Raw genomic sequence first — 17,204 nt, forward strand, 5'->3', positions numbered from 1 at the left:
TATTTCCATCATTGGGGATGGATACATCGATCACCACGGCTTTCCTCTGCTGCTTATCCGTGATCACGATGTCTGGTTGCTTGGCCACAACCATTTTACCTGTACGGATCTGGAAGAAGTCCCAGAGGATCTTAGCCATTCTCCACCACCTTGGGGGGAGTTTCCCACTCGGACTTAGGGTTCTCCAGTCCATGTTCTGCACAAATGTTCCTGTACATATATATGTGTGTATATACATATATATATATATATAAATCAGGACTCTTGAAGCATCTCCATCTCCATCTCCATCTTCTGCCGCTTATCCGGGGTCGGGTCGCGGGGGCAGCAGCCTAAGCAGGGAAGCCCAGACTTCCCTCTCCCCAGCCACATTTGCCAACTCTGCGGGGGGATCCCGAGGCGTTCCCAGGTCAGCCGAGAGATATAATCCCTCCAGCGTGTCCTGGGTCTTCCCCGGGGTCTCCTCCCGGAGGGACGTGCCTGGAACACCTCACCAGGGAGGCGTCCAGGAGGCATCCTAACCACATGCCCGAGCCACCTCAACTGGTTCCTCTCAATGCGGAGGAGCAGCGGCTCTACTCTGAGCCCCTCCCGGATGACAGAGCTCCTCACCCTATCTCTAAGGGTGAGCCCGGCCACCCTGCGGAAGAAACTCATTTCAGCCGCCTGTATACGAGATCTCGTTCTTTCGGTCACGACCCACAGCTCATGACCATAGGTGAGGGTAGGAACGTAGATCGACTGGTAAATCGAGAGCTTCGCCTTCTGGCTCAGCTCCTTCTTCACCACGACAGACCGGCGCAGAGCCCGCATTACTGCAGACGCCGCACCGATCCGTCTGTCGATCTCGCGCTCCATCCTTCCCTCACTCGTGAACAAGACCCCGAGATATTTAAACTCCTCCACTTGAGGCAGGACCTCACTCCCGACCCGGAGAGGGCAATCCACCCTATTCCGACTGAGGACCATGGTCTCAGATTTGGAGGTGCTGATTCTTATCCCAGCCACTTCATACTCGGCCGCGAATCGCTCAAGCGAGAGCTGGAGATCACGACCAGATGAAGCCAACAGGACCACGTCATCCGCAAAAAGCAGGGACCCAATCCTGAGGCCACCAAGTCGGATCCCCTCAACACCTCGGCTGCGCCTAGAAATTCTGTCCATATAAGTTATGAACAGAATTGGTGATAAAGGGCAGCCTTGGTGGGGTCCAACCCTCACCGGAAACGAATCCGACTTCCTACCGGCAATGCAAACCAAGCTCTGACACCTGTCGTACAGGGACCGGACAGTTCGTACAAGGGGGTCCGGTACCCCATACTCCCAGAGTACCCCCCACAGGAGCCCCCGGTCCTGGGGACACGGTCGAAGGCCTTCTCCAGGTCCACAAAGCACATGTAGACTGGTTGGGCAAACTCCCATGCCTCCTCCGGTACCCCAAAGAGTGTATAGAGCTGGTCCACTGTTCCGCAACCAGGACGAAAACCATACTGCTCCTCCTCAATCCAACTCACCATCATCATGATCACTTGACAGCTCCACCCCCCTCTTCACCTGAGTGTCCAAGGCATGTGGCCGCAGGTCCGACGATACGACTACAAAATCGATCATCGAACTGCGGCCCAGGGAATCCTGATGCCAGGTGTACATATGGACACTCTTATGTTGGAACATGGTGTTCGTTATGGACAATCCATGACAAGCACAGAAGTCCAATAACAAAACACCATTTTGGTTCAGAGGGGGGGGACCATGCCTCCCAATCACTCCCCTCCAGGTCTCACTGTCGTTGCCCACGTGAGCATTGAAGTCCCCCAGCAGAACAATGGAGTCCGCAGAAGGAGCACCCTCCAGCACTCCCTCCAAGGACTCCAGAAAGGGTGGGTACTCTGAACTGCTGTTCGGCGCAGCAGTCAGGACCCGTCCCCCCACCCGGAGGCGGAGGGAACTACCCTTTCATCCACCGGGGTAAACCCCAACGTGCAGGCACCAAGCTGGGGGCTGATGAGAATGCCCACACCTGCTCGGCGCCTCCCACCATGAGCAACTCCAGAGTGGAAGAAAGTCCAGCCCCTTTCGAGAGTACTGGTTCCAGAGCCCAAGCCATGCGTCGAGGTGAGTCCAACTATATCTAGCCGGAACCGCTCAACCTTGCGCACAAGCTCAGGCTCATTCCCCACCAGAGAGGTGACATTCCACGTCCCTAGAGCCAGCTTCTGCAGCCGGGGATCGGACCACCACGGTCCCCGCCCCTTGCTGCCGCCCAGCTCACATTGCACCCGACCCCTACGGCTCCTCCCGCAGATGGTGAGCCCACGGGAGGTGGGGCCCATGTAACCCTTTCGGGCTGAGCCCGACCGGGCCCCATGGGCGAAGGCCCGGCCACCAGACGCTCGCTCTCGTACCCCACCTCCAGGCCTGGCTCCAGAGGGGGGTCCCGGTAACCCGCGTCCGGGCAAGGGAACATTCATGTCCAGGTTGGTCGTCATCGTAGAGGTCTATGAGCCGTGCTTGGTCTGGTCCCTCCCCTAGACACCTGTTTGCCATGGGTAACCCTACCAGGGGCATAAAGCCCCCGACAACATAGCTGCTAGGATCTTTGGGACGCACAAACCCTTCCACCACGATAAGGTGACGGCTCAGGGAGGGGGACTCTCTCCCTGAGCCGACTCTTGAAGCAGTCTGAAAAAAATCTGATTAAAACAGTTGTCCTTTATTGGAAGTGGAGCCTTGCAATCATGTCTAAACCAGACTGGCTTCAATCAGTCTGATCAATGAAATGGAGCCAGTTGATCAAATTACAGTAAAGTCTGAAGAGAACTGATGGAGAATACGAAACACTCATACCAGACCTTCGAAAAATGCTAATGGGCGGGGTCAGAGGTTTTCTGGTAGGTGTGGGTTTTTTTTCTTTTTTTTTTTTTTTACAAATATGCAGAGATTTTGCACAAAAACATTTGATTTAGGCTGTGTTGCCACCAGGATAGTCTGCTATGAAAGGGTAATCAGTCGACTTGCGTTTGTGAAGCTCAAAATCCTGTACAAAAGTCCTGTACAAAAGCAAAAATAAAATTAAAAGGTCACTCCGTTGGTAAATTGGTCCAACCCATTCACCAGCATGAAAGAGAAGGGATGTCATCAGGGTGTCATCCTATTCACTGCCCCCCCCCCCCCCCCCCCCCCCCCACACACACACACAGTCTCTTCTCTGTGTTCATTAGTTCATTAGTTTGTTCATGTTTGTGTGTAGATAACTGTGCTTTGTAACACTTTTGTAATCTTCCTCTGTGAGAGTTCATATACTATGTTTTTGTCACTCTTGTTACTTTGCAGTTCTCATCTTAAAGTTTTCTCTCACCTGTTTTGGAATTATGTTTTCTCTAGGAAATTATGGAAAATGACCACCTTCATCCAAACTAATGTTTATCATGATTTCACCCAAAAATGGGAAACTTTTCTTTTTTTAAAATTTTTTTATTTTTTATTTTTTTTAATAAAAGCTGATTGTGTGTTATAATCCTGGTAATTTTCTTAGCAAAGTTCCACATTCATAAATGCAGATTCGTACACAGTAAACAACCTATTATAATAAATAAAATTATACATTTATTATCTTCAAGCTTGTGTCTTTATTATTTTTAAATGCCTTGTTATCCACTGTTAGTTTGAATCCTTATGACTTTATTTTATCTTGTAAAGCACTTTGTGTTGTGCACTGTTGTGATTTGATTCAAAAGCAATCACCTCAAAGCCATTAGATCCCATAATACATTTATAAACTGTTTTAATTTTAGCTGTAGCTGTGTTCTTCTCCTGGTATAATTGTTATGTTGTTTAATCCTTGTTATATGTTTATTTCAGTATTTATATTTATACAGTATATATGACGTCTGATATCTGTTCTTTGTCCAGGTCAGATCTAATCAAGTATAACTAAGGACATGTTCTTTGTTTTGTTTTCCACTTTATCAATAAAACTTGTTTTTTAAAAAAGATATTTTGTCACGCCCTGCGATGGACTGGCTAGCTGTCCAGGGTGTACCCTGCCTGTCGCCCAAAGACAGCTGGGATAGGCTCCAGCTTCCCCGCGACCCTGAATTGGATTAAGCGGTTCAGAAAATGAATGAATGAATGAACATTTTGTCACTCCTCCAGATTGTGAATGGAAAGCCAGACCGCTGAGCCTGCAGTTCTCCTCCAGGCCTGCTGGTGGCGACAAAGAGCAGATTTCCATAAAGCAGCAGCCGGCGCCAGTACTATCCTTCCTGTTGTTCACATATGAGCAGCGTGAGAACAGAACAGGTCAGTTTTGTTTTTATTTATTTTCGATAGAACCACTTTTGACAGCCTGTAGTTTGTCCGATAAACTAAAGTAGGACTGGTTGAACATTTAAGTCCGCGTGGTGGACTTAAATGTGGACTTCCGAAAGTCCTCTGTAGATGCGTAGCTTTACAGGTGTTAGCCACAAAGCTAACATTATGAATGAGAGGCTGATAATTGTGAAGCTAACGTCAGCTAACATGAAGTCAGACTGAAAACTCAATCAAAACTTAAATTAAACATGTTGGGAATGGATCTAAACCTTATAATCCATCTTAAAGACATGTTCAGGTTTTAATTTGGGCAATTTTAACTATTATAGTGCGTACCACTCCGGAACATTAAAGCCCATTTTCTTTCCTAACTCATTATGATAATTAAGGAAGAAAACGCTTCTCATGAAGAACTTATATATTTTCATTTAAGTTTTTAAGTTTAAGGGCAGTTAGACATGTGGAAATGAACTTCCTACCGTGTCAGGTGGACAAAAAGTCCTCACCCAAAAACCGAAAAGAAATCATATTATCTTCATCTTAAGTTACTTGGATACAGTGATTCGTCATTTGTTCCCATTTCTTTAGTTTCATCTGTCAAAACTTGCAAAGCTGAGAGTTTAACAGACGGAAGACAATATTTTAGCCGCAACAAGGTGATTCCCAAAGAGCTGAAAGCTTATCTGAGCAACATGAACACGAATTGATACTATTAAATAACTTAAAACTCTGTTAGTCAGTTACCTGTTGGATCACAAACTTAATATTTTTATTATTATTATTATTATTATTATTTCTAGGAATTTTAAATTATTCATAGGAATGAAGGTCAGTGGTTGTTTGTTTCTGTGTGGCCCTGTGATGGACTGGTGACCTGTCCAGGATGTACCCTGCCTCTTACCCAGTGATCGCTGGATAGACTCCAGTTTCCTGCGACCCTGAACTGGACTAAGCGGTTAAGAAAATGGATGGTTTGAAAGTATTTCAGGAATATTTTTAGTGCTCCGAAGTGCTGGTAATGAATGTCCTAATGTCTCATTTCTACAGACTCAACCATGGATATTCGACCAAACCACACAATTTATATCAACAACATCAACGATAAGATCAAGAAAGAAGGTGAGTTCTGATAAACAATATAATTGAGATCTTAGATTGATTCATTTGGATGGAAAGTGTTGGCCTAATTTCTCAGATCTGTGCACAGTTTTGTTTTTTTTAATTTTTTTCAAAGTAGAGGTAGAATATTACTACCGGTACTTCCACCCCAGCTACATTTAATGTCTTGTGAGGAGACCAAGAAAAATAAAAAATGTTATGTGATAATCAACTGGTTTAACTTTTTAAACAATAGCAGTACCAATAAAAGGGTAAATTTACACAATGAAATAAACGTCATGTAGAAATGCAGAGAAAAAACAGTTTAAAAGCTTATTTTTACTTATTTAAAATTTTGGATATGATGATAATCCCACAAAAAAAAAAATCATGTTTGTTCATTTATTTTTATGTAATTGAGTTATTTTTAGCTCTTTAATTTTCTTGAAATGATTGATGGCGAGCCAACCCTAGAGGGAAAAATGACAACGAACAGGAACTAACACTAAACATGGACATATTCAAGAAATAAAATGAAAAACAATTCAAGAAAATACCAGGATGAGTTGAATGACTAAACAAAGGCTTTGTAATAGTATAATAATTAGTTTGATCTGATCAGATACTGATATTGGGCTCCAACATTGACGTGATTCATGGGTTAGATTTTGGGGGTAAAAGGCCAGATCCACCTCACAGATCCTGCTCTTGTGGTCTTGTATTTACAAATTATGAATATTATGCAGGTTCGGTTTACGCAATATTTTCTACAGTGCTCAAGTATATAACTAATTCAGTTCATCTAAGTATTATTTTTTATTCAGTTTTTGTAGTTTGGACACAACATTTCTGTACACATGCACCAACCTGCCTGATGAGAATGAGCTGCGTTTGCTCATGTAGCTTGTCAGTAACTTGGATCTGTTTTGCATTGACCTGATCAATACATCTGCCTTATCAGTAAAGATCTCAAATAGTTAAAGAAGATATGTCAGTTTTTGATTTCAAAGTACTTATCAAAAGTAAGTATGCTTTTACTGTTATCCTTTTAATATTTACATCCATATAAATAAATTTAAGTGCTTAAGATTTTTCTAGAAAATATTGACCAAAAACAGATAAAGTTCAATTGCAGTTAAATGAACCACAGTTAGTTTACATATACAGTAAATTACTTAAAAAATCGACAAAGTGCTTCTGAGTAATATATTGTTATACAAAATGTTGATACTATTACAGATATTATACTATCAAATGTTCCCAGGTTATTCAGAGAACTCTGGGCTCCCTTTCAACACATTTTCTTGAACCCTTAATTAAAAAAGCTAGATTAGAACAAACTTTGTTTCTGTTAGCTTTGTGAAGCAGCAACAAACATTTTCTTTGACTTACTTTTGATGTTTTTTGTTTTTTTTCACATCAATTTGAAAAGATTTGAAATGTATTAATTTAATCAGTTGATTTTTTTTTAAAAATTAAGAATGAATGTGTGGTTTACTGCAACCTACTGAAACCTTATACACCAACAGCAGTGATGGTATGCTAAATGGTAATGCTGCTCAGATAAACTGATTTGGTGTTTGAAAATATTAATGTCGGCAGAAATTGGAATTTGATCAGTGTGTATCTATAGGTAATAATAACAAGTATTAAAAAATGTAGAAAAGTGTGAAGAACGTGAAACAACTTGCACACATGAAAGAAAATCTCCATTCTATTTAAATATAATTCAGTATAAATACAGATTGAGGATGGTTTTATTTTTGCTCATTTATTTGTTAAAATTTCCTTATTTATCATCTTTGACTTTTTTTTATCCCTCCTGTGATGCCGTGCTGGTCTTCAGCAACCCGTTTCACATTAATCTTTTCCTCTCGTCTTCATCCTGCAGAGCTGAAGCGTTCGCTCTACGCGCTCTTCTCTCAGTTCGGACAGGTACTCAACATTGTGGCTATGAAGACGGAAAGGATGAGGGGACAGGCCTTCGTCATCTTCAAAGAGCTGGCCGCTGCCACCAACGCACTGAGGCAGCTACAGGGTTTCCCCTTCTATAACAAGCCCATGGTACGCTGAAGATGCTGCTTGCTGCTGTGCTACTCACATTCATTATTGCAGCTTTATCTCACTTATGTCCTGTTGTCATCCAGAGGATACAGTACGCCAAGACTGACTCAGAAGTCATCAGCAAGATGAAGGGAACGTACGGCGACAAGGAGAAAAAGAAGGAGAAGAAGAAGAAGGCTCAGGAACCGGTTGCTAACGCCACAAAGAAGCCGGCGGTGAGTGAAGTGTTTTGCTGCTGTTGGTGAGATTTGAGTCTTTTTTCTTTTTGCTTTAGATTGAAAACAAACCGGTGTATTTTCCCCAAAGAGAAATACATCAGAGCTTGTAGCAGCAGAAAACTTTTCTCTCTAAGGGTTTTATTCTTTCTGAAAAATACAGCCTTAAGATAAAATGGCCAATTTTCATAATTTGTGCATATGTCACATGTTCCTGAGAACAACAACATTCAGGGGTAAAAAGATGCTTTTTGCATTCTGTTTATTACTCAATCAGGGTTAACCATCTTTAAAATTAGGATAAAATGTACGATAAAGATGAATCAGAATAATCTGAAAAAATGTTTATTATTATTATTATGATTCACTCACAAAAGTTAATCTGATCTGATTGAAGAAACTCTATGAAGTAACTTTAGTTGCAAATTTACAGCTATACCAGCCGGCGTTGCGGGCAGAGAAAATCAAGATGCTGTGAAGCAGGGGGTGGAACAAACACTTAATTTTATGTATTTGGGGGGAAAAAATCAATTTTATTAACAAAAAAATCGATTTTAAAATTGTGAAGCAAAACAAATTCCCAATATTTGATTTGATTTTCTCACCCCTAAATCATTCCAGGAGATTTGATAACCAGCTTGCCAAGGCCAGTGCAGGGAGCCAGACTCAGATAACAGCTTTGTTTTGGTCCTACTTGTCTCAGTCGGACTCAGAAACAGCCGAATCGGAGGTCAGTTTCCCCCAAACTAAGCATCAGCTTCTCCATGATGTCTCCCACCCACGGAAGAGCTCCAGAACTGCTTCCAGCCTGCCAGTTCGAGCCAGACTGGCATCCAGTTCACAGTCCAGTTCTATCACCGCATGAGTTCGAGTGCTCATAGTTGCTCGGCATAGTCAAGGCTAGATTATCCGAAGGACATGGGCCCAGGGGCCCACACCCATTGGGCGCCCATGTGGAGCCCATGTAGGGCATACACCAGCAGTTTGTACTTGAAATAAGATGTACATCAAAGCCAGACAGTGTCTAGTGTATTGCTATTGGTACCACTGGCTGAGAGATGTTAGAAATGACATTTCACAGTGTATCAAAGTTATGTTGTAGAACGGGGCCCCTGGAACACTCTGGGCCCAGGGACCTGTGCACTTTTAATCCGGCTCGGGGCATTGTCTATCACAGATCATCCAATATTTGCAACATACCAGGAAACTGCAACTCTAAACAGCAGAAACGCGGTTATCATAAATCCAAATTGGTAGAAATTCTCTACAGAAAGAAGCGACAGACACATGACCTTCATCACGTGTCCAGCAGCATGCCTTCCATCGGGACCTGCAGACTCTCCTTCGCCCGTTCTTCAAAAAAAAAAAGAAAAAGATTTGATCAATTGAATTGAGAGACCAGCTGACCAGATCCACAATTCAAATTCAGAAGGAAATGGAGAAAGAGGCTCAGATAGATAGATAGATTGTCAATACAAAGAAACAGCAGGACAGAGTGGGAACAGGAGGGAGAGAAATGGTGTCCGTCCTCTCCGAGAGCAGGAAGAAGAAAAAAAAAAAAAAGGATGATAAATCACAAGCTCTTTAGTAACGGCGGGGTAAAAACTCCCCCAGACTCCAAACTCTTCCTTAGCCGAGTCAATCCAAACTCTACCTTTATATTCTCCTGACGTTCAGGAAACTGATCAGGATGACTTTCTGTCAGGACGAAGTCATCAGAAAACCTCTGTGTTTGCTCTGTTCACGCCTCACTGTCTGTTTCCTGTCTGCAGGTACCAACAACACCTGTACACACACCTGCCATTCAGGTAAGATGACACAGCACAGCATCATTAAATGTTTTGGATTTTCTGTGTAAAGTGTAGAAGAACTCCAACATTTCAGGACCCCCATGACTCCTGCTGTTTTGGCAAAAAAAAAAAACATTAGGTCACCAGGAACTAGTGGCTGTTCCTGGCTCCGCAGTTTAACATGTGACTGTGGAACTGTCTAGTGGGAGCTGGAGGAAAATAAATCTTTTGTGAAACCCGATCAGAACCTGCAGCACAGCATCCATGTTGGATTCTCTCTTTTAGAAACAGATTTATACTTCCAGACTTCCCAGTGCTGATCCAGCTCTGCATGCTCATCATCAGCCTCAGTGGAAAGCTGCAGCCCCAGACTCTTTATTTACAAACCTTATTTAATGTAATAACATGAGTTAATCTCAGACTCCAGACTTCTGGAAATCTGTTGTCTGAAATGAACAAGCTCAGCAGATCAACGTGACTCTGATTGTTGTTTGTTCTCAGATTCCAGACAATCCACCGAACTACATCCTGTTTCTCAGTAACCTTCCCGAGGAGACCAACGAGATGATGCTGTCTATGCTCTTCAACCAGTGAGTTGACATTTATGCTGAAACAGATTTTTATGGGCCTCTAATAAACATTTTCTTCTTTAGCTGATAGTTTTGGGAACTCGGCTGCTTTTAAAGCTCACATCTGGACCGTAGGATCCTTTTCATCAAAGCAGGGTCAGGGACCAATGTTGAAGGTTTTCAATGGTTCAATGGTTGTTGACATTAAAACAACATATTACCCTAAACATCATCCCAGAACTTAAAAAAATTCAAAGCTATACTACGTTTCAGCCCTTCCACTGGAACATGCATATTATCCATCACAACTGCTTTAAAAGTCCTTGTACTGAAGGGAACGGCTCCTGTTTGTTTCCTACAATGTGTGCCGAAAAAAATAGATGAAATGAGAAGCTAGAAAACCTACAGAAGAAGTTCAGAGACAGCTAATGGTTAGCTACCAGGACTCAATCCTGCTGAGTCAGCAGGTCCTGAGAAAGCGTTGGTCTGTAAAGCTTGTTAGATACTCCCCGAGAAGCAAGAACTGTGTTCTTTCTCTTGAGGCTGCAAGAACAAGAAAAAAATTATTTTTCTTCGGGTCCATTCACCCTCCACGAGAAGCTTCATCAGCAGCGGGGAGGGATCACGCCACGGCGGGCAGCCATGTCTGCTTTTATGTGCAATGAACCTGGTTGTTTCATATTTAACGAGCAACTTTGTCCACTGCAGGGCGGGTTGTGCACGCAGTTGGGTCCGAGTGTTTTAATGCCACCTCGATCAGCTGTTTTACCAAAACAATCAGTTTTACCTGCAACAGGAAAAACCCGGAAGCGGCATCTTACCGCTTCATCAATCAATCAATCAATCAAATTTTATTTATAAAGCGCTTTACAACAACCTTAGTTGACCAAAGTGCTGAACAAAGATAAAAACAAAGATAAAAACAAGTAAAAATATAAAATATATGCTTTTCTGTGTTAAACACGCCCTCCTCAAATGTGCGACCAATCACATGATACTTCTCGGAGCCCTACAAGAAAAAACGTCTGCCAGCCCGATGTGTCGAACTGTCTTCAAACACGTCCAGAAAAAAAATGACGTCATTTTCTTCTCGGGGCGTCGAGAACCAGAAAAAAGTTCTTGCTTCTTGTGGAGTATGTAACAAGGTTAAGCAAAGCTTGTTGCTTTCACCTGCTTGGCTAGGAGACTGGTTGCTTTTCCTTTTATGCTGAGTGGTGATTAAGATGAGTAAAGTTAGGTACGGTCGGCTAACCAGAACTAACAGAAAGTTTATCACTGGATATCTGGAAATATCTGTTTTTCCTCTACAGTTGCTCAGAAACGTGACGCTACATCCGCCATATTCTGCGCTTCTCAACCTTCAAACAGTTTGATCCCGGTGGCTTTTGTAGCCATCGGGATCTTTCGGAAGGAAATCGGTTTCCTCCTTAACCAGAATGTGTTTGTGTAATTCAGTCGCGTGATTGGCTGCCTGAACCCGAGACGCTTCCACAGAATCAGATCTGTAACCGGCTGTCTTGTGGTCTGCAGGTTTCCTGGTTTCAAAGAGGTGCGACTTGTCCCGGGGAAACACGACATCGCCTTTGTGGAGTTTGAGAGTGACACTCAGGCCGGGGTCGCCAAAGATGCGTTGCAGGGCTTCCGCATCACCGCCACCTGCGCCATGAAAATCACCTACGCCAAGAAGTAGTTCTCACATGTGGATGGACACAGAGACTCTGAGGGGCCGGGTTCCCACATATGTGGGAGGGATTTTTCTTTTTTCAGTTTGTTTTTCTTGTTTGAATCAAGAGAAAAAAACTCGTGGACAAACTTTTTTTTTTTTTCTTAAATTTTATAAGATAAGAAATAAACCGATTTTGCAGAATCGACTTGTTCAGCATTTCTTCTACAGATCCGAACCAGAACCTCTACGCAGAGGCTCTACTGCAGTGGTTCTGGCATAAAGAGCCTCTGGTCTCACACTGTCTGATAACCTGAAACCATCTGATATCCTCTGTGATTCAGGTTCTGTGACAGATCCAACTTTAAGGGGCCAGAACCAACACAGCAGGAATGAACGTGAAAACATTTCCAGCACTGGTTTATCATCTGGATACATGGTTTTCATGGTAACCTGATGTTCATCTGATATAATCCAGGACTTCTTCTCTCAGTTCCAGTTTAAATGGCTGATTTGTGTTCTGGATCTCAGATTAAACCATATTGGTGGTGGTATATTTGGATATGAAAATATTTGTCTTCATTAATACATTTTTTTATGCTAGGTAATTGATTAGCAAACACTTGCAATTGGGTTCTGGTTGCCAGAACAGGTCTACAAGATTTTAGTGACCACATTTTGTTCAATCAGATTTAATCTAAAATTAAACTGGTTTTATGCACAGGTTACCGTGGTGACATGTTGAACATTGGTTACTTGCTAGTTAAAGAAATTGGATTTAACAAACTAAGCTGGTTTTCTTCGGTGTTTTTATCTTGAGAAACTGCATCCACCAGTAGTTAGTTTTCCATTTCCTGCAGAAACTGCATGTTCTGACTTCAAGCCGGAGGTTTTTCTTTTTATTACAGGATTATTTTTACCAGCAAGTGAAGAAACTCAGCAGTCAGTGTAAAGACTAATGACTTTTTTTAGAAGCTGGCATCAGAATCTCTGCAGCTCCACAGGTAAAAACATAATCTGCAGAAAAGGAGATGCTTCATTGGCATGTGGAAGAAGGATCATAAATACCTGCAGACTTCTGGTTTCAGAGTTATTCAGCCAAATGATCTATTTCTCTCTCATCTGTATGTTCTGGGTTTGTTATGGGTTCATAGAAAAAAATGAGGCAAAAGACAATGATGGAGGGGAGGAGGCCCTCCAGGCTTAAGTCCACCAACACATGTATAACATTACCAGCAACAATAAATGTCACACGCTTAACATTTTCATTTAACCAACTTTAGCTTAGATTATTGCAGCTTTCACTGTGGCAAAGTTTCCATGAGCTTCTGCAGTATGACAAGATTTATTCCCATTCTGGTGTTGCATTCCTTTTTTCTTAACCAACATCTTATATTTACGATGAGAGCGTCTGAAACTGCACAAAGTCTTCTCCAGGATTAGACTCTGTGGTGCCCGTCTGTGTGTGAAAGTGCCTCATGCTCCCTGAACCACTTTAACAATCTGAGCCCTGTGGATCCTGGCATCTTGGAATATGGTTGTGTCATCAGAGAAGATGGAATAAGCAGCTCATTCAGAATATTCAGGTAGTCCGATGACTTCACTGTTTGTACACATAATGCTGCTAAACCAACCTGACCAACTGCAGCAACCCCAGATCATAGACTGCCCCAATAGTGCTTATATGGAAGGCACTAGACACAGGCTGCATCACTTCATCTGCCTCCCTTCGTACCCTGATGCTCCCATCACTCTGGAACAGGATGTAGTTGGACTCATCAGACCACATGAGCTTCATCCATTGCTCCACAGTTCAATCTTTATACTACTTTGCAAATTGAAGCCTTTTCCTTTGGTTAGCAGGGCACTGGGACCCTAAACACCCCACACAACCCAGAAGAAGCCAGATGAGTTGGGCCTCACCCCACTGCACCACCACAATGTGACCCCAACTGTAACTCCCACAGCTGTCAACAAGCTGGTTAAACACAGAGCCACCTCCAGCACTGCATGGCCAAGATGCCCGCCCTCAGAACCTACCAAAAGCCTTTAGCGTGATGAGGACAAAATCCTCCACCTTCGTTAAGTGATGGAGCTCATCACACAGAAACCCAAAGAATGAAGTTCAGCTCATTGATTATCTGAAGAGGCAGAAATCTCAATCCCAAGATGTTCTAATGAAAGATTTCCAAACTGCCGAATGCACAGATTAGTTTTATTTTTCCAGTTCACAAAGTTTGTTCAGATAGTTTGAAGTGAAAGTGAACATTTTCTCTCAGAGGAGAACCAGGGGAGTTTTATTTCTTCTGCTGAATACAGAGTCATCAACACAACGGCTGAAGGCTGCAGACATGATTACAGACTCACTGAGGGAGCCCAGAGGTGAAGGATGGCCTCTGTCCAGGTTCATCATGTTCCAGAGGAGCCGCTGTAAATCTCACTGAGCTTGTTTTGTGAGGAGGGGGAGGAGGAGGAGGAGGAGCTGAAGGTGCAATGTGGTTCTTTTTGGTTTGTCTGAGTCACTTCAGTGACGTCAAAAACCTCAGAAGACACAACAGAGTCTTCTGAGTCTGACTTCCTCATGCATTCTCCAGCAGCCCCCTCATTGTCCACCAGCCTCCTCCTTCATCCCTTCACCTCTCACCCTCAGGTTAGGAGGGTGATTTTAAATTTGAAAAATTTTCTTGAGGCTGGTCAGGTCAAATTCAGCTTCAGTTGACACTAACCCCCTCATCACATATCTACAATCTTGGAGTCGTCTTTAACGCCCACCTCACATCTGACAACCATTTGAACAACATCTCCTGAAACTTCTTTGATCAGAAACACATCTCCCTGCAGTCTCCTTCACACCCTCATCCTCTATCACCTCTCAGCTCAATACTGCAGCTGCCTCCTCCAAGGTTCACCATCTAAACCCAGTCCCACACCAGAGACCACATTCCACAGGCCCTAAAGAGCCTTCGCTTCCAGATAGCAAAAAATGTTTGGTTCTTATTTGGTCATATGACCATATGGTCATGTCACCATATGCTGCCCAGCAGGGAACTGGCCTAATCTATGTGTAGTCGGGCTCCTCAATTTGGACCATATGGCCTAGCAGTTACTGAGTCAAATGTGACCCGGATTAGGCCCAAACATGCCCTCCACCCAGACCACCTCCTTCCATGCTCTCCATCCTGCAACCTCAGGAATTCATCCAACTTCCTCTGCAAGACCAAGAACAGAATATGGAGACGGAGCCTTTACCATCACAGCCCACATTTATTTTAATTCTAATATAACCTAAACATGTTAATGTTGTAAAAATATTTTGTTTGGGGGACAAAACTGAAGAAGAGGAAGAAGAAAATGAAGTGACTTCATGTTTCAGAGAATCCTTAAAAAGGCTTAGATCTGCTGTCGCTCATAAATCCTTCCCTTCCTGCACCTAATGATGATGATGATGCTCGCGACAGTCTGCTTTCCGATCAACAGCTAACATAAAACTCGCGCGTTTCCGTCGGGAGCGCGCCTGAGCTCGCGCTCTCCCCGGTCCGTCAGAGGAGCAGAGCGCGCGGAGCAACAGCAGCGTCAGGTTGGTGATAAAAACCATGTCATCATTTTTTATTTTTCCTCTGAGAATCTCAGATTGATTTAGCAACCAACTTGTTTATTTATGAACGATCCGGTTTTGTGTGGAATAATTCAGATTTTAGTTTCAGCTCAACAAACTGCAGCGCGTGGACGGCACGCAGCTCTCAGCGGTCATTTGTTACAGAAAACGAGATTTTCTTTCTCGTGTTTTTCCTTTATTTTATTTCTTTGAAAGGGGGCAATCAAACGAACAAGAAAATAAACTGATTTGTCATATAACCAAACGTCAAAGCAGTTATCTTGTATATAAATGTAAATTACCCACTTCATTAGACATCAGTGAGTTGTCATATTCCGCTCACTCAGGAATAAATTGATATATATTTATTTAGGAATTGTTAAGACCAAGTTTACAGCTGTGATTAACAGGAAAATAAAATGATACAGCTATGTTATCATACAAATACTTATGTTATACTAATATAAAAAGTATACATTCAATTCAGATAAGCTTTATTTGTTTAGTGTCTCACAACAGTCATCGTGGGTCACTTTACAGACACATCGAACTTAAGTCCTCATAAAAAGTAAAATATGATCAATAACTAAAATATAAATAAATAAATTCACATTTAAGAAACTGTAAATGTAAAAAATACCATTCATTCATTATCTGAACCGCTTAGTCCGATTAAGGGTCGCGGAGGACCTGGAGCCCATCCCAGCAGTCTTTGGGGGAAGGGGCACACCCTGGACAGGTCATAAAAAATTATTATTATTTTATTTATGCATAAGAGGCTTGTTACGTTTGGATTATGTTTATCGTTTTATTCGCATCCTACAAATTCAATGTCTATCTGGTCTGAGTTCTCTAATAAACTCTGGTGAAATCATCCAGTAAAAACAGTGGAACACAATGGATGATGAGGAATTCAGTCAGGACGGAGCTGATTGGCTATGAGAGCACAAGGTTAAAAAGGAGGAATATTCCAGTGTGATGTGCAAAGCTTCATCAGCTTTATCCTGTAGTGCTGTTGCTTCTCTCCATGATGCATAATCTCTTTGTGCTATTTTTCTTGGCATATCTTTTATTTTAGAGCTGGAACTGTAGTTTTCCATCTGACTCCTGATTTAAATGTTTCTTCCTCTGAATCAGATCAACTCCTGTACGTCATACAGCCTTATGAAAAAGCGCTTTAGAGTCCAGATGTGACATTCCTCAACATGTGGACAAATCTAACAAGATGTCCACATTAATGCGGTTACCGAGCAACGCCATCTGCAAACCCATAAAAATGATGAAATTATAAACTGCTATTGTGATTAGTTCATATTTTATATGCCAGTCATCTTCTTGCTTTGAAAGTTAGTAGTGCCGTCTAAGGGGGCATGTAAGTTTATGAAACTTTAATAAAATAAAATCAATCAATCATATTACGTGCAGAAACATGCCAGTATGATCTTCCTGGAGAGTTGGGACTCACCTGAAGGATGACCAGGGTTTTCCAGGAAATTACAAACTTTAAAGCATCACAAAAAACTCAGCAGGAAAATTAATCAGATTTGAATCTTTATTGTAGTTTTATGTCTCACAGTTAAATGAAAATGATGGTCTGATAACTGAAGACAGATCAGAAGAAATCCATCTTTCATGAATCAGTGTGTGACCTTCAGGTTCTGCTGAACTTTCTACCTGATATGATCATAAAACATCCATCAGTTCTTATTATTTTTAGATGGATGTAGTTAGATTTCAGACCCAGCTACATTCATTCACATATTATCAGCATATAACAGGAAAAAATGAAGAGAGATACAGACTGTCTGACAGTGATGTCCCCTTAATCAGCTCCACCTGCTCTACTTCCTGTTACCATGAATATCTAATCAGCCAATCACAGTGCAGCAACTTGGG

The 17,204-nt window shown here is 42.4% G+C and overlaps 1 protein-coding gene across 2 annotated transcripts; it reads left to right on the top strand.

The window, feature by feature from the left end:
* Positions 1-4,256: 4,256 nt before the first annotated feature.
* On the top strand, positions 4,257-11,908 carry snrpb2 (small nuclear ribonucleoprotein polypeptide B2). 2 transcript variants are annotated; one of them, XM_079264336.1, is made up of 8 exons: positions 4,265-4,302; positions 5,197-5,269; positions 5,362-5,433; positions 7,304-7,476; positions 7,560-7,691; positions 9,464-9,499; positions 9,983-10,071; positions 11,581-11,908. In XM_079264336.1, the coding sequence occupies exons 3-8, from the start codon at positions 5,370-5,372 to the stop codon at positions 11,738-11,740; spliced, it is 654 nt and encodes a 217-aa protein (XP_079120462.1). In that variant the 5' UTR covers positions 4,265-4,302; positions 5,197-5,269; positions 5,362-5,369; the 3' UTR covers positions 11,741-11,908. The 2 variants fall into 2 exon arrangements, with proteins under 2 accessions (XP_079120461.1, XP_079120462.1); XM_079264335.1 differs by lacking the exon at positions 5,197-5,269 and having other exon boundaries at positions 4,257-4,302.
* The last annotated feature ends 5,296 nt before the right edge of the window (positions 11,909-17,204 follow it).

This window comes from Telmatherina bonti (assembly GCF_933228915.1).
Source record: "Telmatherina bonti genome assembly, chromosome: 3".
Classification (NCBI taxonomy): domain Eukaryota; kingdom Metazoa; phylum Chordata; class Actinopteri; order Atheriniformes; family Telmatherinidae; genus Telmatherina; species Telmatherina bonti.